The 19421-nt window shown below is 37.7% G+C and overlaps 1 protein-coding gene across 1 annotated transcript in view; it reads left to right on the top strand.

Moving 5' to 3' along the window:
- The window catches only part of KIF27 (kinesin family member 27), a 31623-nt gene extending 19003 nt beyond the window's left edge, over positions 1-12620 (top strand). The window contains exons 7-18 of the mRNA XM_059492346.1: positions 435-610; positions 976-1109; positions 1645-1800; positions 2802-3007; positions 3892-4089; positions 4439-4552; positions 5564-5740; positions 6468-6680; positions 7688-7894; positions 10286-10484; positions 10934-11098; positions 11688-12620. Coding sequence (XP_059348329.1) covers positions 435-610; positions 976-1109; positions 1645-1800; positions 2802-3007; positions 3892-4089; positions 4439-4552; positions 5564-5740; positions 6468-6680; positions 7688-7894; positions 10286-10484; positions 10934-11079 — 1926 coding nt within the window. The 3' untranslated portion in view covers positions 11080-11098; positions 11688-12620. The remainder of the gene's footprint in view (positions 1-434; positions 611-975; positions 1110-1644; positions 1801-2801; positions 3008-3891; positions 4090-4438; positions 4553-5563; positions 5741-6467; positions 6681-7687; positions 7895-10285; positions 10485-10933; positions 11099-11687) is intronic.
- Positions 12621-19421: the final 6801 nt, after the last annotated feature.

Consider the following 19421-nt stretch of genomic DNA (forward strand, 5'->3'; position numbering starts at 1 on the left):
CTCAGATACTGATGTTTAACTTCCCACTGAAAAACTAGTTTTGTAACATTTGTTTATGCCACAATTATCCAAAATGTTTAGGCTTAAAGTTTCCACCTACAAGTGCTATGGCTGTCATGTTTTCAGCCCCCAGCTGGTTTTGTAGGGGTTTTGAGGGTTCGAGTATGAAACATTATAAAAAATGAATTTTATTCTTACCAATACATTGAGTACATGGGATAATGAATTGCTACCAGTGACCTCTTTCACATTTGAAACGACTCCTCTAGGCTCTTGCAAAATGCTTTGTTACAAAGGTACTCAGAGTTATTATAGAAAACCTGTGTAATTGCTTACAAGCTCAGGTGGTGAAACATTTTTAAAATATGAGTAATGAATTGCTGAACTATTGCAAGTGTTTTTACCCATCACTATTTTTGTGTGCTTTTTGACAGGGGTATACCAGCCCCCCCATCTTGTCTCTGGCCCAGATAATGGCAGAATTCCATATTCGCAGGCAGATTATACTGACCAAGTTAGAAGATCAAGATAAAGTCCTTCACTGCCACCTCTCTGATCAGAGTGATGAAGAGGAAGACAATACAGGCAGTGAAGAGAAAACCTCATATAAGTAATTTTTTTGTTGTTCTTTAACTTTTGTTACAGAAAAATGTATAGCAAAGGTAGTAGTAGTGCCTAATCCTTCCATAATACTTACAGTGAACCTGTGGGACCATCTGGGCATACTGCAAAATAAGTTTAATATATGTAGGTTTAGCAAAGATTGCATAATCCTTGCTTGTGGGTCAGAATCTACCTTGAAGACCGGGAGATTGGGTGATGGTGTGTGTGGGACTGGTGTGGATGAGGAAGAAGGTAAGAATGCTTTTGTAAGTCTGAGCTTCTTCTCTGTTAAGATCATCTACTTTGCATGATGCTTAAAGAAAAAAAATCGCTGTGCATTTGCAGAGTAGCATGTTTATTGTTCTGTCATAGATGTTCCATAAACCGAACATGGACAAAAAATCATACTTCTGTGTGCTTCCTTCCTGATGTAAGTGACATGAAATGTCCAGTAGACAAGTCTGGTGTGTCCAATAAATCTGCACTACAAACCGACACAACTACAGGTATGATGGGAGTCATTAGAGCAAATCTTACTACAGTATCAGAATATGCAATAATGGCTTTAGCACATGTAATTAGTTTTCCCAGAAGAATATCCGCAATTCTTACAAATATTTTTTGGTTATAATTCAAAGTAGGCTTTCCAATTTCTGTTTTTCTTTCCCATTCTGAAACTGATGTTAGTAACCTCTAGTAATACCTACTAGCCAGAAAGGAGTTCACTTATCAAAATCTAGTCACATATAAATCTTTAGGACTGCTTCAATGAAAGAAATGGATGCTATTATTTCACCAAAAATACTGAAGTGGTTTCTGGAATATTTTCCAGACTTAGGGCCTTGAAATGCAAGTGCATAGCATCCTTTTTTTTCCCTGTTTACACACATGGCAGGGTAGAATACCCTGCTCTCTTTTCTCCTTTTGATTCTTGTACTTTATATGGAAGAACTGCACACAGTCGATATTGCAGAGCACTACCTTTTGAATACAGCATCTATTCCAGATTTTATAACTCTATTTTGCTTTGTTTTTTTCAAGGTGAAGAGATTGACAGCCTCCAGAAAATCCATGTTTTTAACATGCAGAAGTTAAAGAATTCAGAGTTGAGACTTGCTAAGGCTGAGCAAAAAATAAGAGAACTTGCACTTAATATCAAAAGGAAAGAGGAACTTATTAAGGAGTTAGTAAGAACAGGTAACTGTCTACTGTAGGAATACTGGATACTGTAGGGAATTAAGATGTTCTGAAACAAAGGAAGAGACATTGAAAACCTAAAGTCCTGTATGTCTTAGTTTTTTTATAATTATCTTAAAAATACTTTTAACAACCTAAAAATCCATGGATTTTGCTAATTACTTGCTGTAATCACTGAAAATTTTGATTACAGCCTACTCTACTATGAAGATTGATTGTTAAATATTTTTTGTGCTTTGTTGATTATCACTTTTATCCAACAGTAGTGTAATTTTTAATGTATGGTCAGTGCTATCTCTTTGTAGATGCGTATTTGTGACATAGTATCTGGGATTGGAGAAAAGATACATCTTTGTATCTTCTATGTTCTATAACAGTAGAGAAATGGGAGTCAGAAGTGGAAAAGGAAAAAAATCAGTGGCCCTGGTAGCATACATCCCTTACACATCTGTCCTGATAGAGAAACTAGCCTTGTGATGACAGGAAGGATCTCTTTCCTCAGCCCCTTCAATCACACTCTTCTCTTTTGTTTACCTTCTCTTGAGGTGGTCTGAGAAAGGTTCTGTGCCATCCCAGATTGCCCAAATGGGACAAGTCACAGAGTAGAAACACAATCCAAGATCATATACTAATTATTAAGCTGAAAGTTGAGTAAAAAATTTATGGCATATTCTTCTGGGGGAAAAAAAAAACAAACAAAATTATGAAATACAGGATAGCCATTTTGCCAAAATCTACAGTAGGCATAAGAATTTAACTCTGGGACTCAGATGGCACTTTATTTGGTGGCATGAGGTGACTCATGAAATGTTCAGATTTAGGACTCTCTTTATCTCCATTTCAGAGTTAGAAAGGAACTGCAGGTTCCTTTAGTGTTGGAAAATGTATCAGAAATTACTCCCTTAGCCAGAACAAAGTAAGTAATATTTCCACTCCAGAAGTATTACATTTCAACTGATTATCATGTTTGTTTTAAACTATTTGTATATGCTGTCTTTAAGGTAAGGATGCTCAGTCTGTAAGCAGGCAGTATTCTTTGAAGATAAGTATACTGGAGCAAGAAATTGAGCAGGCCAAAAGAGAACTGGCTGAAGCACAAAAGCAGCTTCAGGAGCTGGACAGTAAAGAGCTGAGAGATATTCCTGAGAAAGTCATGTTACTGAAAGAGTGCCAGAAGAAGATGGAGGCAGCTAAGTTGAAAGTGCAGGTATTTCTGATCTGATTATTATGATTTGCAAATCTCTATCTCACTGTGTGAACCTTAACACTCTGTTTGTAAAATTTTTACCTGTTTTACATGCTGGAAGCTGGGTAAATTGAAGTAGCTAGTGAGAAACTTAATACTATTACACTCAAAATGCTGGTTAACATCTACTTGGTTAGAAACATGAAATACCTTCTTGGTATGTAAGACGCTAAGAAAGTATTGAGAGATATGAGATTTCCATACATCATTGTATATAGTCCAATAGAGGAATTTATCCAAGAGAGGGTATTATAAATCTATTACTTGCCTTAAATAAAATCAATGTTTTATGGAAATACTATATAAATTGTAGGTCTGAGCAAATCCCTGTGATGCCTTGCAAGATCAGGCCCACGCAGGCATATTTGTTTGACACTGACCTTCTGTTTTTAAGTTCTGTTGTATCTAAGTTAGTATTCTACATAGGATCAGCTTAGGTGCTCTGTGCCTCTCAATCCTAGAATGACAGGTCAGAAAATTCCATACAGAAAGAGGGAGTTTGCTTATTGACTTGAGCTCAGGACCAGCATTCTGACCACCACCATTCTGGCACCAGCATTCTGACACCATTGTGTCTCTGCAAATTTTCCAGAACTGTGGTGTCTGCTAGATTTTAGTACTTTTACTGTATTGCCAAGCATAAACTGTACCTTTTCATGTTTAATTCAGCCTGTGCCAACTCCACCAGATAGCTCAAAACTACAGTAATAACAAGTGATTGTTTGGGCAGAAGTTACTAAATCTTGGTTACCCTAAGAATTCAGTGAAATAAAGAATGAAGCTGAGTCATATTTCAGTTACAAGTTTTCCTGCTCTTAAGCTGAAATTTTGACATGAACATTCAGACCTTACAGAAGAAGCAGCAAGATACCAAGAATTTGGCTTCATTATCTAACCAAAGTGAGAGAGAAGCAAGAGACCTTGAGCAGAAAGTGGCTCAGATGAAGCATCAGCAATCCCAGATGCAAAAGAGACTGTGTGAGGAGAGTGAAAAGAAGAAGCAACTGGAAGCGGAGCTTCAGCAGGACCAGCAACAAATTCAAGTAGGATTCTTCCTGTTTCCCTATGACAAAGATTAGGATGAATAATTTTTGCTCCTGCTTCCCCAATAAACTAGACTACCAGGCTTTCCCTTATTTTCAATAATGCCTTAATGAATTTCTTGATAAATGCACCAAAGAAATTGTCTATAAACAATTCACATTAATCTCCGTTTTGCCTTTCTCTTTTAGTTTTTTTTTCCTCATTTTATTACCTGGTGTCTAGTTCTGAATTGCAATTTTATAAATAAATTTAGAGTCAGTATTTCAGATTATATCTTGGGGAGACTGTCACATGAAATGTATTTGACTGTCTGATGTAGGAAGAATGGTGCTTTTTGTTTGTTCAAAGGAACTTCAGCTTAAGATGGAGCAACAGCAGAAGATCCTCAAAATTAAGGATAAAGAAATTGCTGTTTTTAAAAAGAAGAAAAAAAACTCAGTGGGAGCTCCACAGAAACTACAGGTAGTTAATCTATTCCAAATATGTGTGACCCCTGAAATAAAAAAATCTTTCTTCATCTCTAGTCATCTATTTTTGTAAACCATTTGTATGAAGAGTATTCCATCATAGTTTTGTCTTTTTTTTTTCTCTCTAGCAAAAATTGGGAGTAGAGCCTAGTGGCTCTTGTACTGTACTCTTTTTGAATGAAAGAAAGGAGTGCCTTTAGTGTCTTCTCTTTTTTTTCCCCTATAATTTGTCAAAAATACTGATTCAGAAACCTGTGAATTCAGGAGATTTGGTTATCCAGCAGGTTTGAGGGTGACCTTGATGTGTTGGGTTTTAATTGTTCTGTGCATTGTTCAGGTGTTTTATTTTGTTTGGTTTCTACTCTGACATAAATTACAGTGGTTTCTGGTTTTGATTGTTGATAACAGGGTTAGAAAAGTATGTATCCTATGTAGCAGTGCCACCTACATTATTTCAGATGTGGACACTGAAATATGAATTACCCTAAGTCTTTAAAGGTGAAAAGAAATTTTAAAAGTTAAATAAAAGAAACTTTTTATGCCTTAACAGGAATATATCCTCTGATAAACTCTGGCTTCAGAATAAATTTATAATGGACCATGCTTGCAGGTCAACAAAAAGCTGGGTTTGGGCCATTAAAATGCAATGAGGATGGGCTAGCTGAATTTTCATGGTACCATCTAAACCTAGTTGCTGTGCTTGGGTAGATGACATCTATTTATGTAAATAGTTTAGAAAATATATTCTTTAGAAAAGATACAGCATCTGATACAAGCATGTTTATATGAGATGTAGCAACATAATATTGCTGAGGCCTCTTTTAAATCAGTCCAGTTTCTGTATTATTCTGAGTAAGGATTCTGTGGCAGAATTAATACTGACATTAGAAATGTTAATGTCTTCTACAGTTTTATCAGTAATTCTGAAGAAAGATACAGCATAAACATAACATTCTGAGTCAAAATATCCTGGTTAATACTTTCTGGATCTCTCTTGAAACTTTAGAAATTAGAAGAGCAGAAGAAGTGGCTGGATGAAGAAATGGAAAGAATTCTTCAACAGCACCAACAGTTAGCAGAACTAGAAGAAGATTTAAAGAAAAGAGAAGCCATTGTAGCAAAAAAAGAAGCATATATGCAAGAGAAAAGCTACCTGGAAATCAAGAAACTGAGATCTAGCCAGGTGATTCAAGAAAAAAACCCACAAAACTCACCACAGTCATAAGTTAGTCATAAGGCTAACTCAAAGACTGGTGGTGGGCGAGGGCAGATAAGATAGCAGAGGGGGCTCAAGGGACCTCCTGTGTCTATACCACTGTGATGCAGGTATTATGTAGCTTGACCAATTGACATTTAAATTGTAATTAACACAGACAATCATTTTAATTCACTTTTTCCCCCCAAAATTGCAACAATGAAACAAACCCCAAAACCAAACAATTCTGAACTGTGGAATTGTTATTGATGATAACATAATATATTTAATATAATTAATATAATTTAATATTATTTTAATATTAATAATATTAATATATTTAATATAAAATAATATTGAATATATTAAATTATATTATAGGATTTTTTATCTATTATTTATGAATATGACCAAATCTTTCTGCTTTCTAGAGAAAACAGCAGGGAAATGTCTTGCAATATTTACTTTTCAGCAGAAAGAGTGAATGCAAAGTATCATTGTCACATATAAAGACTAGTGCCTTTAATTTTTATTATGTAGAAAAGTACATGTTGAACTTTTTTTTTAATGATATCTGTCCACTCAAAGTAAATGAGGTCCCATTACAAAAAACAAGCAATTTTTTCCAGTCAGAATGTGACAGTGTCATTTACTTTTTTCTTACTGGAAAGAAATATCTCATTTTTATATCTGTGGTTGTTGTGGTTTTTTTTAGGCTTTGAACAAAGATAGTATGAAATTGTCTACCCGCTTAAGTATTCTGGATCAGGAGCTGTGTGATAAAAGTATGCAGCTTCAGGGCAGCACCACTGACAAGTCAGACATTTTGGAAAAAATTCAGGCTCTCCAAATGGAAAGGGATCAGCTGCTCAGAAGGAGAAATAGTATGGATGAGAAACTGAAAGATGGTAAACTGTTGTCAACTGAAGTAAGTAAGCACCTCTGAGATAAATACAGGTTTAAGTATTGTTTGATAATAAAGAATTCCAGTCAGAACCTAAAATGTCTCCAGATATCAGGTAAGCTAGAAATAAGGAGCAGAAGTTAGACACTTTTGTAAATAGCAATTTTAGTAGAGGTGCTATGATAGCACCAATTATGTACTGGTGAATGAAGTTTAAGATCAGAGGAACGTAAGTCAGATTGTATCTTGCCAAACTCTATTGGTCTAAGAGTCATATAATGAGAAGTAAGGGAAACAGAAGTTAATCAGTTTATCACAGGGAGGTATTTTAATGTCAGGATACAGAACAAGCGAGGTATTCACATAGTCATGCCCCTTGATTTTTTTCATAGAATCTTGTGAAAAAAGCAAACTTTACCTGAAGGACTACATAGTCCTACAGTGAAAATAAGTCATATTACCTGGATGGCCCATTACTTGGAGTTGATCAGTATCATTATGTTGAACATAAAATAAATTCATATAAAAGGAACTGATTACTTTTAGGTCTTGAGAAGCCATATGAGACTATGGCTGAGTGATACTGCTCTGGAAGGATCCCTATATGTCTCACTCATCAAAGTCTACTGTGCTTCAGGCCAGGCGTTTCTGCCACTTCCATACACAAATCATGGTCACCAAACTCTTTACTGATTGACTGATTAATTCATTAATATAACAGAAAATTAGTACATAAAAAAAATAAAATAGCAGAAGTCAAACTGTGGTGAGGATGAAGGAAGGATTAAAAGAGAAACATGACTTCTAGTTTTGTGATGAGCCAATTGATCAACCTCTGTGTTGTGACAGGAAAAGACAAAAGTTCTAGATTTGCACTCTACATCTTGTTTTCCTCTCCGCTGTCTGTGCTACAACTAGCTCATCTTACCATAAAGTTTAGGTTCACTCTTGAGAATGAAGTTAAAGATGTCTTGAAAGATTAATTCTGAGCTTTCTTTTAGTAAAGATCTCACTCATGTGTTCCTCTGTAGGAAGAACATATTCTTTTCCAGCTAGAAGAAGGAATTGAAGCCCTTGTAGCTGCAATTGATTACAAGAATGAAAGTATTCATAATCGCCAGCACTTACTTTGGTCATCTTCTCAGAATCTTTCACAGAGCAAGCATAATGTAATAGGAAAACTAGTTTCCCTGTCTGCTGCGGAACTCAGAGCTATCATCATCAGTTATTTCAACAAGGTTTGTTTTGGCTAATGAATACTATTTTATCCCACTTTCTATTACTATTCTAGATATTGAGATGGTGGCAGGAAATAAAAATAAATTTAAGAAGCTTAAGCTTTTGGTTAATATATCTTCAGGTTACATAGATCTGTGATTAAATTGTTTTTAATTTTTATGTTAACTTAAATAGGATACTTGTGGGTTAACTTTGTACATCTTGTTTTAATAGATTAGCTAGAAACGTGCTACAAATCTGGAAATTACCTTGCCTTTTTCCAGTGCTCTGTGTTGCCAACTTAAGGAGAAACAACGTGTTTAAATAATGGTCTTGTATTCAAATTCTTCCTGAATGCAGAATTTCAGAAAGCTTCATAAAGCTCAGGCTGCTATTGTTATTGTGTTTTTCCTAAATCTGGTTGTGTTGGGTTAACACAGCCTGGCTTTTAGAGGGGGCAGAGGAAGCCACAGAAGCAGCTTCTGGGAGAGAAAGCTGCTCGAAACTTCTGCTATGTTCAGCAGAGCCAGTCTCTGAAGGCTCTGACAATGGACATGTTGCTGGCCCAATTAGAGAAGTTGGTGATGCCTCTGTGATGACATATTTAAGAAGGAAAAAAAATGCACATAGTTCTTCTTTTCTGAGGGCTGGGGGCGTGCCGGGGGTGGCTATGTGGCTGCTGTGGCCGTGTGGCCGCTGCCACCTCAGTTTGGCCAGCGGTGAACTGTGCCTGCCTGGCCACTTCTACTCTGCTGTGCCACCGACAGAAAGGCAGGGGCAGCAGCAGCAGCTTCTCTTTCCCACACAGCCATAGCTATCTTGGCACAGTCCACAGGGAACTGTGCCTGCCTGGCTGCTTTCAGTCAGCTGTGCTGTGGGCAGAAGGGCAGGGACAGCGGTAGTGGCGTCTCCTTGCTGGCGCCTCACATCAAGAGAGGAGCTGAAGGGTGCCAGCACCACAGTGGCTGGCATTGCCCATGTGGCCAACAGTGACGGGCATGGTGAGCACTTCCCCAATACTGAGCCAAGACGAGATCAGCCTTTTAGCACTGCAAAATCCCATAAGAACTTTTCAATGGGTAGAACTTGAGACCAAACAAACCTGCAGACAACAATTTTCTTCTGAGTCAGATAAATGGAGGTGAAGACACATGAGGAGAACAACATGGTGACACTAAGGTCAGTGGAAAACCTCCTCCAGGAAGAGGAGGTGCTCCAAACATCAGAGCTGAGATTTTTCTACAAGCTGTGGTGAGGACTATAATACAACAAACTTTCCCAGTATTCCATGAAGTGCATAGGGGGATGCAGAGATCCACTCACAGCCCATGAGAAAAGGTGCTCATGCTGGAGTAAGTAGATGCTGAAAAGCTGTAATTTAGTTGGAAACTTGAACAGAGAGAGAGGATAGAGAAAGAGAGCCCTTGCTTTCAAGCTAGAACAGTTTATCCTTAAAAGACTATACCCCATGAACTAAAATGACCCACACCATGCAGTTTTGGGAAGGCTGCATTAACCATGGGAGGGACTCATGTTACAGCAGGTCAGGTGGGACTGCTACTCGTGAAAATTAGAACCACACTAGAAAATCTCACAGAGAATTGTCTCCCATGGGAAGGACCCTACCGCATAGTAAAAGAAAATCTTCTCCCTAAGTGAACTGAAAAAACATTTCAAGTGAAAAAACTGAGCAGAACTCTCACAGCCTGTCTCTCTGTGCTGTCAGTGGGAAGAAAGGAGGGGCTGGAGGGGGAGAAAAACAGTGTACTAAAACTTTTATTTTAGTTCTCATTATCCTCTTTTAATTCTGTTAATACATTTTTCATTATACCATTTAAATTTGAGACTGTTTTGCCCTTCAAGTGTTTTCTCCTGGTCCTTAACTCATAAGCCCTTTAGTTTTTCTTTCCTCCTCCTTTGCTAAACTGTAGCAGGGAAAAATGAGTGAACAGTTTTTTGTGAGTGCCCAGCTTTTAGGCACATCAAACCACAACACCAGTGAAAACTGATACTTTGCAGTGTGTGCAGCTATGTGCTTAGGAATCATACTGACATCTGGAAGCATAAATATTAAATGCATTATGATATGGTGTCTTTGTGACCTTGGGTGAACCTTTGGTAATTTTGTAAAAAAGTTGTCTGTGGGATGCAAGTTGGAAGTCTGGAGAGCAATATTCTTTCAGATTAAATTTTGCATAGGATATTAAAAAACTCCACTAGTCAATGTGATCAAAATGTATGCATTTTAGTTCTGAAGAGTCAACCTGTAGCAGTGGCAAGTCTATTTCCAGTATAAGCTTAATTACTTGTAGAGATCCAGAGCTATTGTATGTTTTAATCTATTAGGCTGAAGGGTAAAAGATTTTCTTAAAACCTCTTGATAAATCAAAATAAGTGTGTTTCTTTCTAAGATTGTTGGCCTGCGTGAGTCTGAACGAAAATTACAAGTGCAGATTGAAGAACAGGAAATGAAGTCCATACACCAGAAAAACATGATGCGTGAATTAGAATCTGCACTTGAACACATCAAGTTGCAGTGTGACAGGCAGCTGACTCACCAGCGCCAAGAACATGAGAAAAAAATACAGTTTATACTGAATAATTTCAAAGGTATTTTTTTTGGGGTGGGGATTATACACGAAGTATTTTCTTTGGTCATTAACAGAGAAGTATTGTATTCCAGCTAAAAAAACGAATAAGGTTCAGAGATATATTTTGGCTGTCACTAATTCTATTGCTATGTAAGATGTCAAGGATAGACACATGATGTCCATATGAATGCAAAACAGATTATTTTTTTAAAGCAGTATCAGAATTGTTCTATTTTCATATTGAATTTGCTGATATTGAAAAGTCATAAGATACTGGTTCTGTTGATCTTGATCTTCTAAATACTATTACAACTAAAAGGTGGGATTGGCACAGCCTTTTTCATCTTATTTCATATTAGTTAAAACATGCACATTGCAAGCAAAATGCCATCAAGATACTCTGCCTAGTTGGACATCTTGATTTTTGACACAGAGACTTGGTCCTTAAACTGATTTTATTTCTCGTAGAACAAAATAGTGAAGGTATTGCAGAAACCCTGAAAGGGTATGAAGTAAAAATCCAGCAACTGGAAAAAGATTTATTTTTCTATAAGAAAACCAGCAGAGAGCTGAAGAAGAAATTGAAGGGCCTTCTTGGAGAGTCATCTGAATAATTATTGTCATCCAGTAAATGTAAGCATATTATCTGATGTTTATGCGATTGTCAGTAGACTGTTTGAAGAGTGGTGAACACACAGAACTATGTCAGATAGCTGTAAAACATCATATTTTTACTGTATTGACTATTCTTCAGGAATATATTCTACCTCTACTGCTGTTTCAAGTGAGAGACATTTGTTTATAGCTGTAGCTGTAGCAGTGGTGTGCCAACGGTTTAAATTCTTGTTCTGCTTTCTCCAGATTCTAACAACTTCAGCATCTACAATGTCAAACTGTTATGGTTAAGGCAAAGGAATTTTGTTCTCTGAAAGCCTCTGAAATCTATTGTTGCTAACCACTTTGCTATATGCCATGCATTTGATTTCTTAAAAGTTTCTGGGAGGTTGTGAATGTAAAGTGCCACACTTCCAGTTACTAACTTATTTTAGCTACTTACATACTAAAGCTGAAAGAGCATTTATACATTTGAAGGGGAAAAAGAAGTGGTCTCTCTTACGACTCTGTGCTTTGACATAAAAAAACCCCAACCAACTGAACAAAAAAAACAACAACAACCAACTGTTAGTATAAGTTTTTAATTGTTTCATGTCCTTCTTGCCAGAATCCAGATGTACAACAAAGCTATTCATGTGGAGGAGAAAAGAAGGTTCCGTTTCATCACTGTTTCTGTTGTCTCATACCTCTCAATGCCACCACAGTACCTCACATACCCAATATAGCCTTCTTGGCCTGTTGGTGTTTCTTTTTAAGGCTCAGCAAGACTGGTTCAACCTCCCAATGGATGCTTCTGTTTCTTTCCACTCAGTGCCATGCCTTCCTACAGAGAGATGCTGATCTCACACCTCTACTCCCAGAGTGAATTAGGGCTCGGCCCTTTCCCTCTAGGCAAGATAATGAGCCTGCACATTCATTACTATAAAGTACACCATCAAACTGTGAACATGAAGATTCCAGAGACTGGATAATAAAAGAGGATGGGAAAGACTATTCTGTGTCTAGTATACCCAGAAGCATGTAGTTTAGGATATGTATCTATGTGGGCAAACACTTGTCCTTGGCAAATTGTAGCAGTGGGAAGAAGGGAGAAGGTCCCTGTAAACTTCCAACTTTTTTCCAATGCATATATTTGCAAATTTTATAAGAGGTACTCCACATCTAGTTATTTTTCTTTTTAATACATTATGAAACATGTTGCTCTACAATGCAATAAAACCATAATTTGTTACTGGGCTTTAGAAATAATAAAATCCCTGTTTGTATATTGCAGTCATATTTGTTCAATGTCTTTTTTGTGTTGTACTAGTATAGTTGCTGACTGTTTTCCAATATATTAATAATTTCATATTTGTCATGGTTCAGTTGTTTTTAGACTGCCTACTAGGATACATGACAAGTTAGAATGGTGAGCCTTGTATTAGCAGCACCTGCTCAGATGAGATTAATGGCAAGTACCTCCTATGTTCTTGTAGATGGCGAACATTTTTAATAGAAAGGGCTGATATGTGAGGTGCTGATAACTTTCTACCATGTGCATGCAGGAAAACCATGTTGCCTACCTATGACAGGCACTCAGAGAAGTTGTAACTTTTAGTTATTTATCTGCTGATAATTTCATTTTAGATAACAGTATTGGTGTTGTTATCCAGTCAAGAGGAAGCAGAAGTTACTTCTGATGAATTCAAGTGAAAACAGCTGTTAACAAAGTTCATGTCTTTACTAACTACAAGTAAAAGTACTTTTTGAAGTATCAGAAAATTCCCACTCTGTCAGTCTGCTCAGTATACTTTAAGCAATGAATATAAATAGTAATAAAATAATTTAAAATAATTCTATACTGCTTTACTAGATTTTGTTTCAGTGCCAATTCCTCGTGGAAATTTTTTGGGTTTTGCTTTAGATACTATCTAGACAATGGTAACACAGACTGAAAACAGGGAGGGAAGGCAATTTTCCTTAGCCACTGTAGTGGCAAAGGTGGCTATTCGCTGTGGTGAATAGTAGTACTGTGTAATTATTAACAAGCAAATATTTTCTTCTGGGTGGTGAATCAGATTTCCAATTTCAGTTATATGTAATAGGAAAAAATACAGCAAAGTTCAGATCTGTATTCTTGTTATACTGCAGCTTTGAAGGAACTTCTCTTAAACCTGAGAAAATTCTGATTTTTTTTTAACTGCTTCAGTATCGAACTTAATGTACAGAAATATTCCCAACAATATGTAGCTCTTAAATGCAAGAAAATCTGAATAGGATTTAGGAAAACAAATAGGTTGGAAATAGGTTTTGGATAACAATACATTTTGGATGCCCCATTCATGGAAGTGTTCAGTGTCAGGTTGAACAGGGCTTTGAGCACCCTGACCTTAGTGAAAGACGTCCCTGCCCTTGGCATTGGACTGCCAAGATGGTACGTAACAGACTGAGATTTGAAAGGTCCCTTCTGACCCAAAGCATTCCGTGATTCTAAAATTTTATGGTCTGTGTCTTGTTTATACCTACATGACTTTCAGCTGGAAAATGCAGATCCCAACATGTGCAACTACCACAGAAAAAGCTCTTCTATGCCTGTTAAGTGTTAAGGAAAGTGCCATTCTCCAGAGCCAGCCTAGTAATAAACAATTCCTCTGATACTACAAACACAAATCTCAAGCATTTATTTTGTCCCATGATAACTCTCAATGCAATATAGCTATAAAAATGCAGAACTGTTTTTGTGTTTGTGCAGCACTCAATGTGGTACTAAATCCTGGGATCTTACTTAGTGATAGTTGCTGAAGTTTAACATTACAGAATGTTAAACTATGAGTAGGAGCCGGCTGATTAGAAGATTAGGTTAGAAAACCTCTGTCAGTTACCTGGGAAAAATGCAGAGAACACAGAGGGAAAGAACCAGAGAAGAGACCTAAGAGTAGACAAAGCAAAATACCTATAAGTCTAAAGAAGACTTTTTTCCCCACACACGGTAGCACTAAGCCTTTTCCAAGTAAAGTATGTGTGAAGAGAGCACTTTGGTGGGCAGCAGGAGATGAAAGTGGGACGAAATTCTTTACTAATAAAGTACCATGAACCTGTAAAGCTGTTACAACTTATTACTGACTTCTGAAAACTAGTTTCATGAAGACGCTAACAGTGAAATAAGACTTTTCAAATAAATGAGACAGTGTAACTAACGGTCCATATTTATTCAGATTTCATAATAATGCTGAAAGTCGTATTGTAGACCCACCAATTTGTTTGTCCTACCTTTGTTTGTGTGTTGTTTCTTTGTTTTCTGGCCAACTCTTTGAAAATAATTTTCAAATACAGTATCTTTGTATTTGATGGTACTGATGCCACTGTTCAAAACTGTGGACCCTGTGACCACACAGGATAAAGTGTGCGTAATTATATCCTGACAGACAGAACACTACTGGGTGGAATGAAGTAATCTGGCTCGCTACAGTCTGATTCAAAGTAAAGCCCCTTCATTTGGAGAGGTGCTATAGTTTCCGTTATCTCCGGCACTACAGAAAATACTTACAAAGATTACAAGAACATGACTTTTATTTAATCAAATCAGTGGTGCCTGTAACTTGGAGATGTGACTTCTTTTCCAACATGTTTGTATTTGTAACAAATTTTGAATTAGGAAATCTGGGATATTTATCTTTCCACAAAAACTAATTAGTCTGTTTCAAGGTACCATTAAATTGCTAGATAATTTTTAGAGAGAGTAATTTGATTATTCTATATTATAAAATAGAAGTCAAAATCCAAAAGACTGATTACCTGCTATTCTATAAATTTGTCTTCCTTTAAGTTTTAATTTGTCCACCTATCCCTATTTGACAGATTTAGTTTGATGTTCTTTTTCTTTCAGGGCATTTATTTAAAGCTTTGCCCACCCCCCTGCCCTGTCATCCCCCATTGTAGAACTAACTTGTGTTGTTTCTTGTGCTATTGAGTTTGACATACTTAAAAGTTAGTTTGTATTATGCTTACTGATTAACAGGAGTTCTATTTAAATGAAACCAAAATTGAATGCTACAAGTGCCTGTTGATACCATCATAAAAAAGTCCATACAAACCAGTTTTTAAGTGTTAAAGAAACACATATGTTTCTAACTTGGATAATGCTGAATACAGTTCTTATGCAACACAACTCCTTTCCCAACTCCCTACTTGCTGTATTAGCCTGTCTAGTATAGAATTAGTCTTAATTACACAGAAATTCTTCAATCAGCTGATTTTTTCCTCTTCTGTGTTGTTCTTACTCTTAAATTCTTTCTATGTCTCTTGGGGGACAAAAAAAGCATCTTCTCATATCTAGTTCCTTTTACATTTGTAATGACTGAATGTTCACAAAGACAAAGCTTTTCTTTCTTTTTTTTTTTTCTGTTGCACTTTGTTTCAGGAAGGATACGCCTCTTATGCTTTCTTTGGAAAATTCAGCAATTGTTTCAATATTATTTCTTACAATGAGTCACTTTAGAATGTCACTGTATATAAACTGGCAATAGACAGCTTGGTTATTATTTTGATTTCCTGTACAAATGTTCAACACTATTTTGTATCTGTTCTAGTTACTTTGAAATAAGCTGTAAATTGTGTCACAACACACTAAAACCTTTCTTTTTCAAAAAGTTTAACTAAAAAAAATAAATAAATAAATCTAACCCTCATAACTAAGGGTGAGGTGAGAAAGCCGGAATAAAGATGAAGAGCAAAAGACTCTCATTTGCTGAACACTGAGTTCTGACTGCACAGATTCAGTGCTACCTTTAAATACGCAGTTAAAGTTCTGAAATGACAGGAACTTTCCCAGTGAAACAGAAAGTTCCACATAACAGAGTCTAGGGAGACAAGGAGGCTTGTTGGAAAGACCAAAGCACAGTGTACATATAGAGAGGAACTGGAGAAGAGAATTCTGGGATGGATATGACTAAAGACAACTACAAAACTTTAAATATTATTTTTATGAATCAAACTAACAAAAATATCTCAGGTTAGGGCAAAATTTGGGAAAATACCTGCTAATGGATTGGGATAGTGAAAAGGATTATTCTTTTTCCTGGACTTCTGAATGTGTAATTCTTTGTAAGAACTCGAAAAGCAATCACCAAAAAAACAAATCCCACTGAAAATGAGACAAGATAATTTCATTTATTAGAATTATTGAAGACCTGACAAGGATGCTGCTTTCTGGTTGAGACCAAACAAGGGCATGTGCTTCAGATCCGCTGTACTAAAGGCAGAGAATCTGCACAGTGAGGCCCCTATAAAGCATAACTGGGTATAAAGCCCCCTAAGGTGTAACTGGGTAGACAGTAATTGGGTAGATAATTGCTGTCTGGCCAGTTATGCTTTAGCATGAAGCTTTTTTAATTTAACCCCTTTAACTGAGTCTAAATCAAAAGCCCTAACCTTTGTTCTGGCAAATCAGAAATGGAAAAAAATATATAGAATATCTCTTTAATGACATATGAAAGTAGAAGCCTTTATATTTTACATTAAAAATAAATCACAGGTGTCTGTATTATGTTTTGGTTTGAATATTCAGAAATACAAGGAATGTTATGCATCATTTACAGCAGAACTTTGGGAGATATTGTATATAAGTTTTACTGTCATGGGACCACCTGAGGCCTCATCTAAAGTCAAGATTGTGTCTTTAATATCAGGTAAAACATTAAACAGAATTCAGCCAAACTGGTTCAAAACTTTTTGCTAAAATTCTTAATTTGATTCAACTGGATGTGAGCCACTATTTTCACTTGATTCAAAATACTGTTTGGTCACTGCATGTCCATTTTAATTTTGTTTGTTAGTTTGAAGCCATTTTAGATGGCTTTGCATTGGTTATATCAACTAGGAAAAAAAATACTGAGTTGATGCTGCCTAGTCAAAGTTAGGAATTTAGCTGAACTTCTGCAGTAAACACCAGTAATCGTAGGTGAGCAAAATGAAGTGGCATAAAAATTAAGCTGGTCTAATAAACACGCTGAATTTTGTTCTTTAATATCAGCAACTAATGAAAAAAGGTTGCACAGGTGTTTATTTTTCCCTTTTAGAAAGCAGAAATAAAAATACAGGTGGAAGAAAGTGGGAAAGAAAAGGAAAAGCAAGAGGAAAGAAAAAAGTATTTTTAAAAATCAGTCAGGCTAAGATGATTAAGAACTCGAAATTCTTTGCTGTACCATTTTCATTTTCCATGCACTGTTTATAAGCTTTGCTCTCAACTATCTGATGAGAACCCATATGCATGTTGCTCTGGCTTAGGGTATTTTCCATCTGGACCCTTTCAGTTGTGGCAAATGAGATCCCATATTCCTGTTATCTGCACCAAAATTAACATGAAAATAAAAACATACTTTGTTAAAGTTCCCTCCTTGCTTAGTTAAGAACTTTCAATAACTTCCAAGTTATTTGCTATAAATTTTTAGTATTCTTGCCACTTACAACAAGTATACTTCAGTAAATAACACAAATTCCTCTAACTTGTAAACTTCTGCTAGCTGTAACCAGGTGGAAGCTGAGCTATTGTGGTACAAAGTCTATTCATGTAATGATACAGTCAGCATGAGCTATACCTGTAAACTGTGAACAGCTCAGATGAGGAGTATCTCCTTGCTCTTTGATCTAATTTCTGCTTAAAATCCCTTCTTGACGGCAGTGCAGGATTCTACTGCGTGATGTCCCTCACTCTGCCAGTCAACAAGACAATGTGGCACGGGCACCTGCCCAAGTGTTCTGCTGCAGCAGAAGCCTTGTAGCGTCACAACCAATGGGCAAGGGAACATGTGCCACTGAAGAAAGGCTTAGTACTTGAATATGCCTGGAATCATTCTCATCTGCAACAAACAAAAGCTCTAGATCAGGCAAAACCTGGAATTCCCTTCAGCCAATCTCTGGTACTCCTATTTTAAGGTCTCTTAGCAGGTGTTCAATTCCTTTAGTAAAAATGTTAAGTGTTTTGGAGCCTGCCATGCTGTGTTACACTTTTTTTTAGTACTAGCTGAACCAATCCACAAAGGGTGTTGAGAGGTTATCCCAAGAGCAGACGGAACCAGGAAATCATCTTGTGATTCAGAATACTGTGGGAAACATCTGTTCTCATCCAAGCAAAAAAGGACATTTGATTCTACAGTTCAGCCACATGCATACTTTACACCAAAACAGGAAAAGACATCTTGAATTTCCTGAGAGGCAAGAATATTTTGGGAGAATGCCTAATTTGACAATGCAGTTTTAAGTTGTGTTTGAGGTTTTTTCGGTCCAAGTTTGACGAAGATGTGATTTCCTGCTATGGAATGCTACTGTAGCAATACCTTTAATGTAGTAAATATCTAGTATTTATTACTCTTTAGCTGGGGCCAAGTAACTTAAAAGCAACAGGTACTGAATTATTTCATTGATGTAAGTTCACAAACTATGCCAAGTTAGTCTTCTTGCATTTTCCAACACCAAACCCCTGCATGTCACTAGAAGCCTCTGTAACACCTCACGTCTTATGGACTGGAGCTCCAGCAAACCACACTTGCATGGCCAGCACCTGCATTCCCAGAGCCTAGCTGGGGAACTGGTGACTTTCTGCACAGACATCTGGAGATCATCATCCCTCTGCCGAGGCAGGGTCACCTGGAGCAGGTGACACAGGAACGTGTCCAGACAGGTTTTGAATGCCTCAAGAGAGGGAGAACCCATGACCTTCCTGGGCAGCCTACTCCAGCGCTCTGCCACCCTAAATGTAAAGTTCTTTCCCATGCTGAGGTGGAATTTCCTGAGTTTATGGCCATGGCTCATCCAGTCACTGCGCACCATTGAAGAATCTGGCACCATCCTCTTGGCACCCACCTTTGGGATATTTACATGTGTTGATGAATCCCCTCTCAGGCTTCTCCACACTAAACAGGCTCAGTTCCTGCAGCCTCTCCTCATATAAGAGATGTTTCAAACCCCAAATTATCTTTGTGTTCCTCTGCTGGACCCTCTCCAGTAGCTCCTTGTTTCTCTTGTACTGAGGAGCCCAGACCGGGACCCGGCACTCCAGAGGTGCCTCACAGAGGGAGGTCCGTGGAGGCAGGCCATGGCCGAAGGGCAGGGACGGCACAGCCCAAAGCCACACGGGCGGCGGGAAGGCTCCGCTCGGTCACGCGCACCGGGCCCAGGCCCCGCCGCCGCACTCGGCCCTCGGCGGCGCGCGCGGGGCCGGCCGCGCGCACGGGCGGTGCCCCTTTCTAGTACCTTCCCCGTTGCGCTGCGTCATCACGGCGCGCGGCGGCCGGGGCGAGCCGTTTCCGGTGTCGCGGGCGCGGCGCGGCGCGAGCGCTCGGCTGGAGCCGCCGGGAGCCGACAG

Source organism: Ammospiza nelsoni, chromosome Z (assembly GCF_027579445.1).
Source record: "Ammospiza nelsoni isolate bAmmNel1 chromosome Z, bAmmNel1.pri, whole genome shotgun sequence".
NCBI classification, from domain to species: Eukaryota; Metazoa; Chordata; class Aves; order Passeriformes; family Passerellidae; genus Ammospiza; species Ammospiza nelsoni.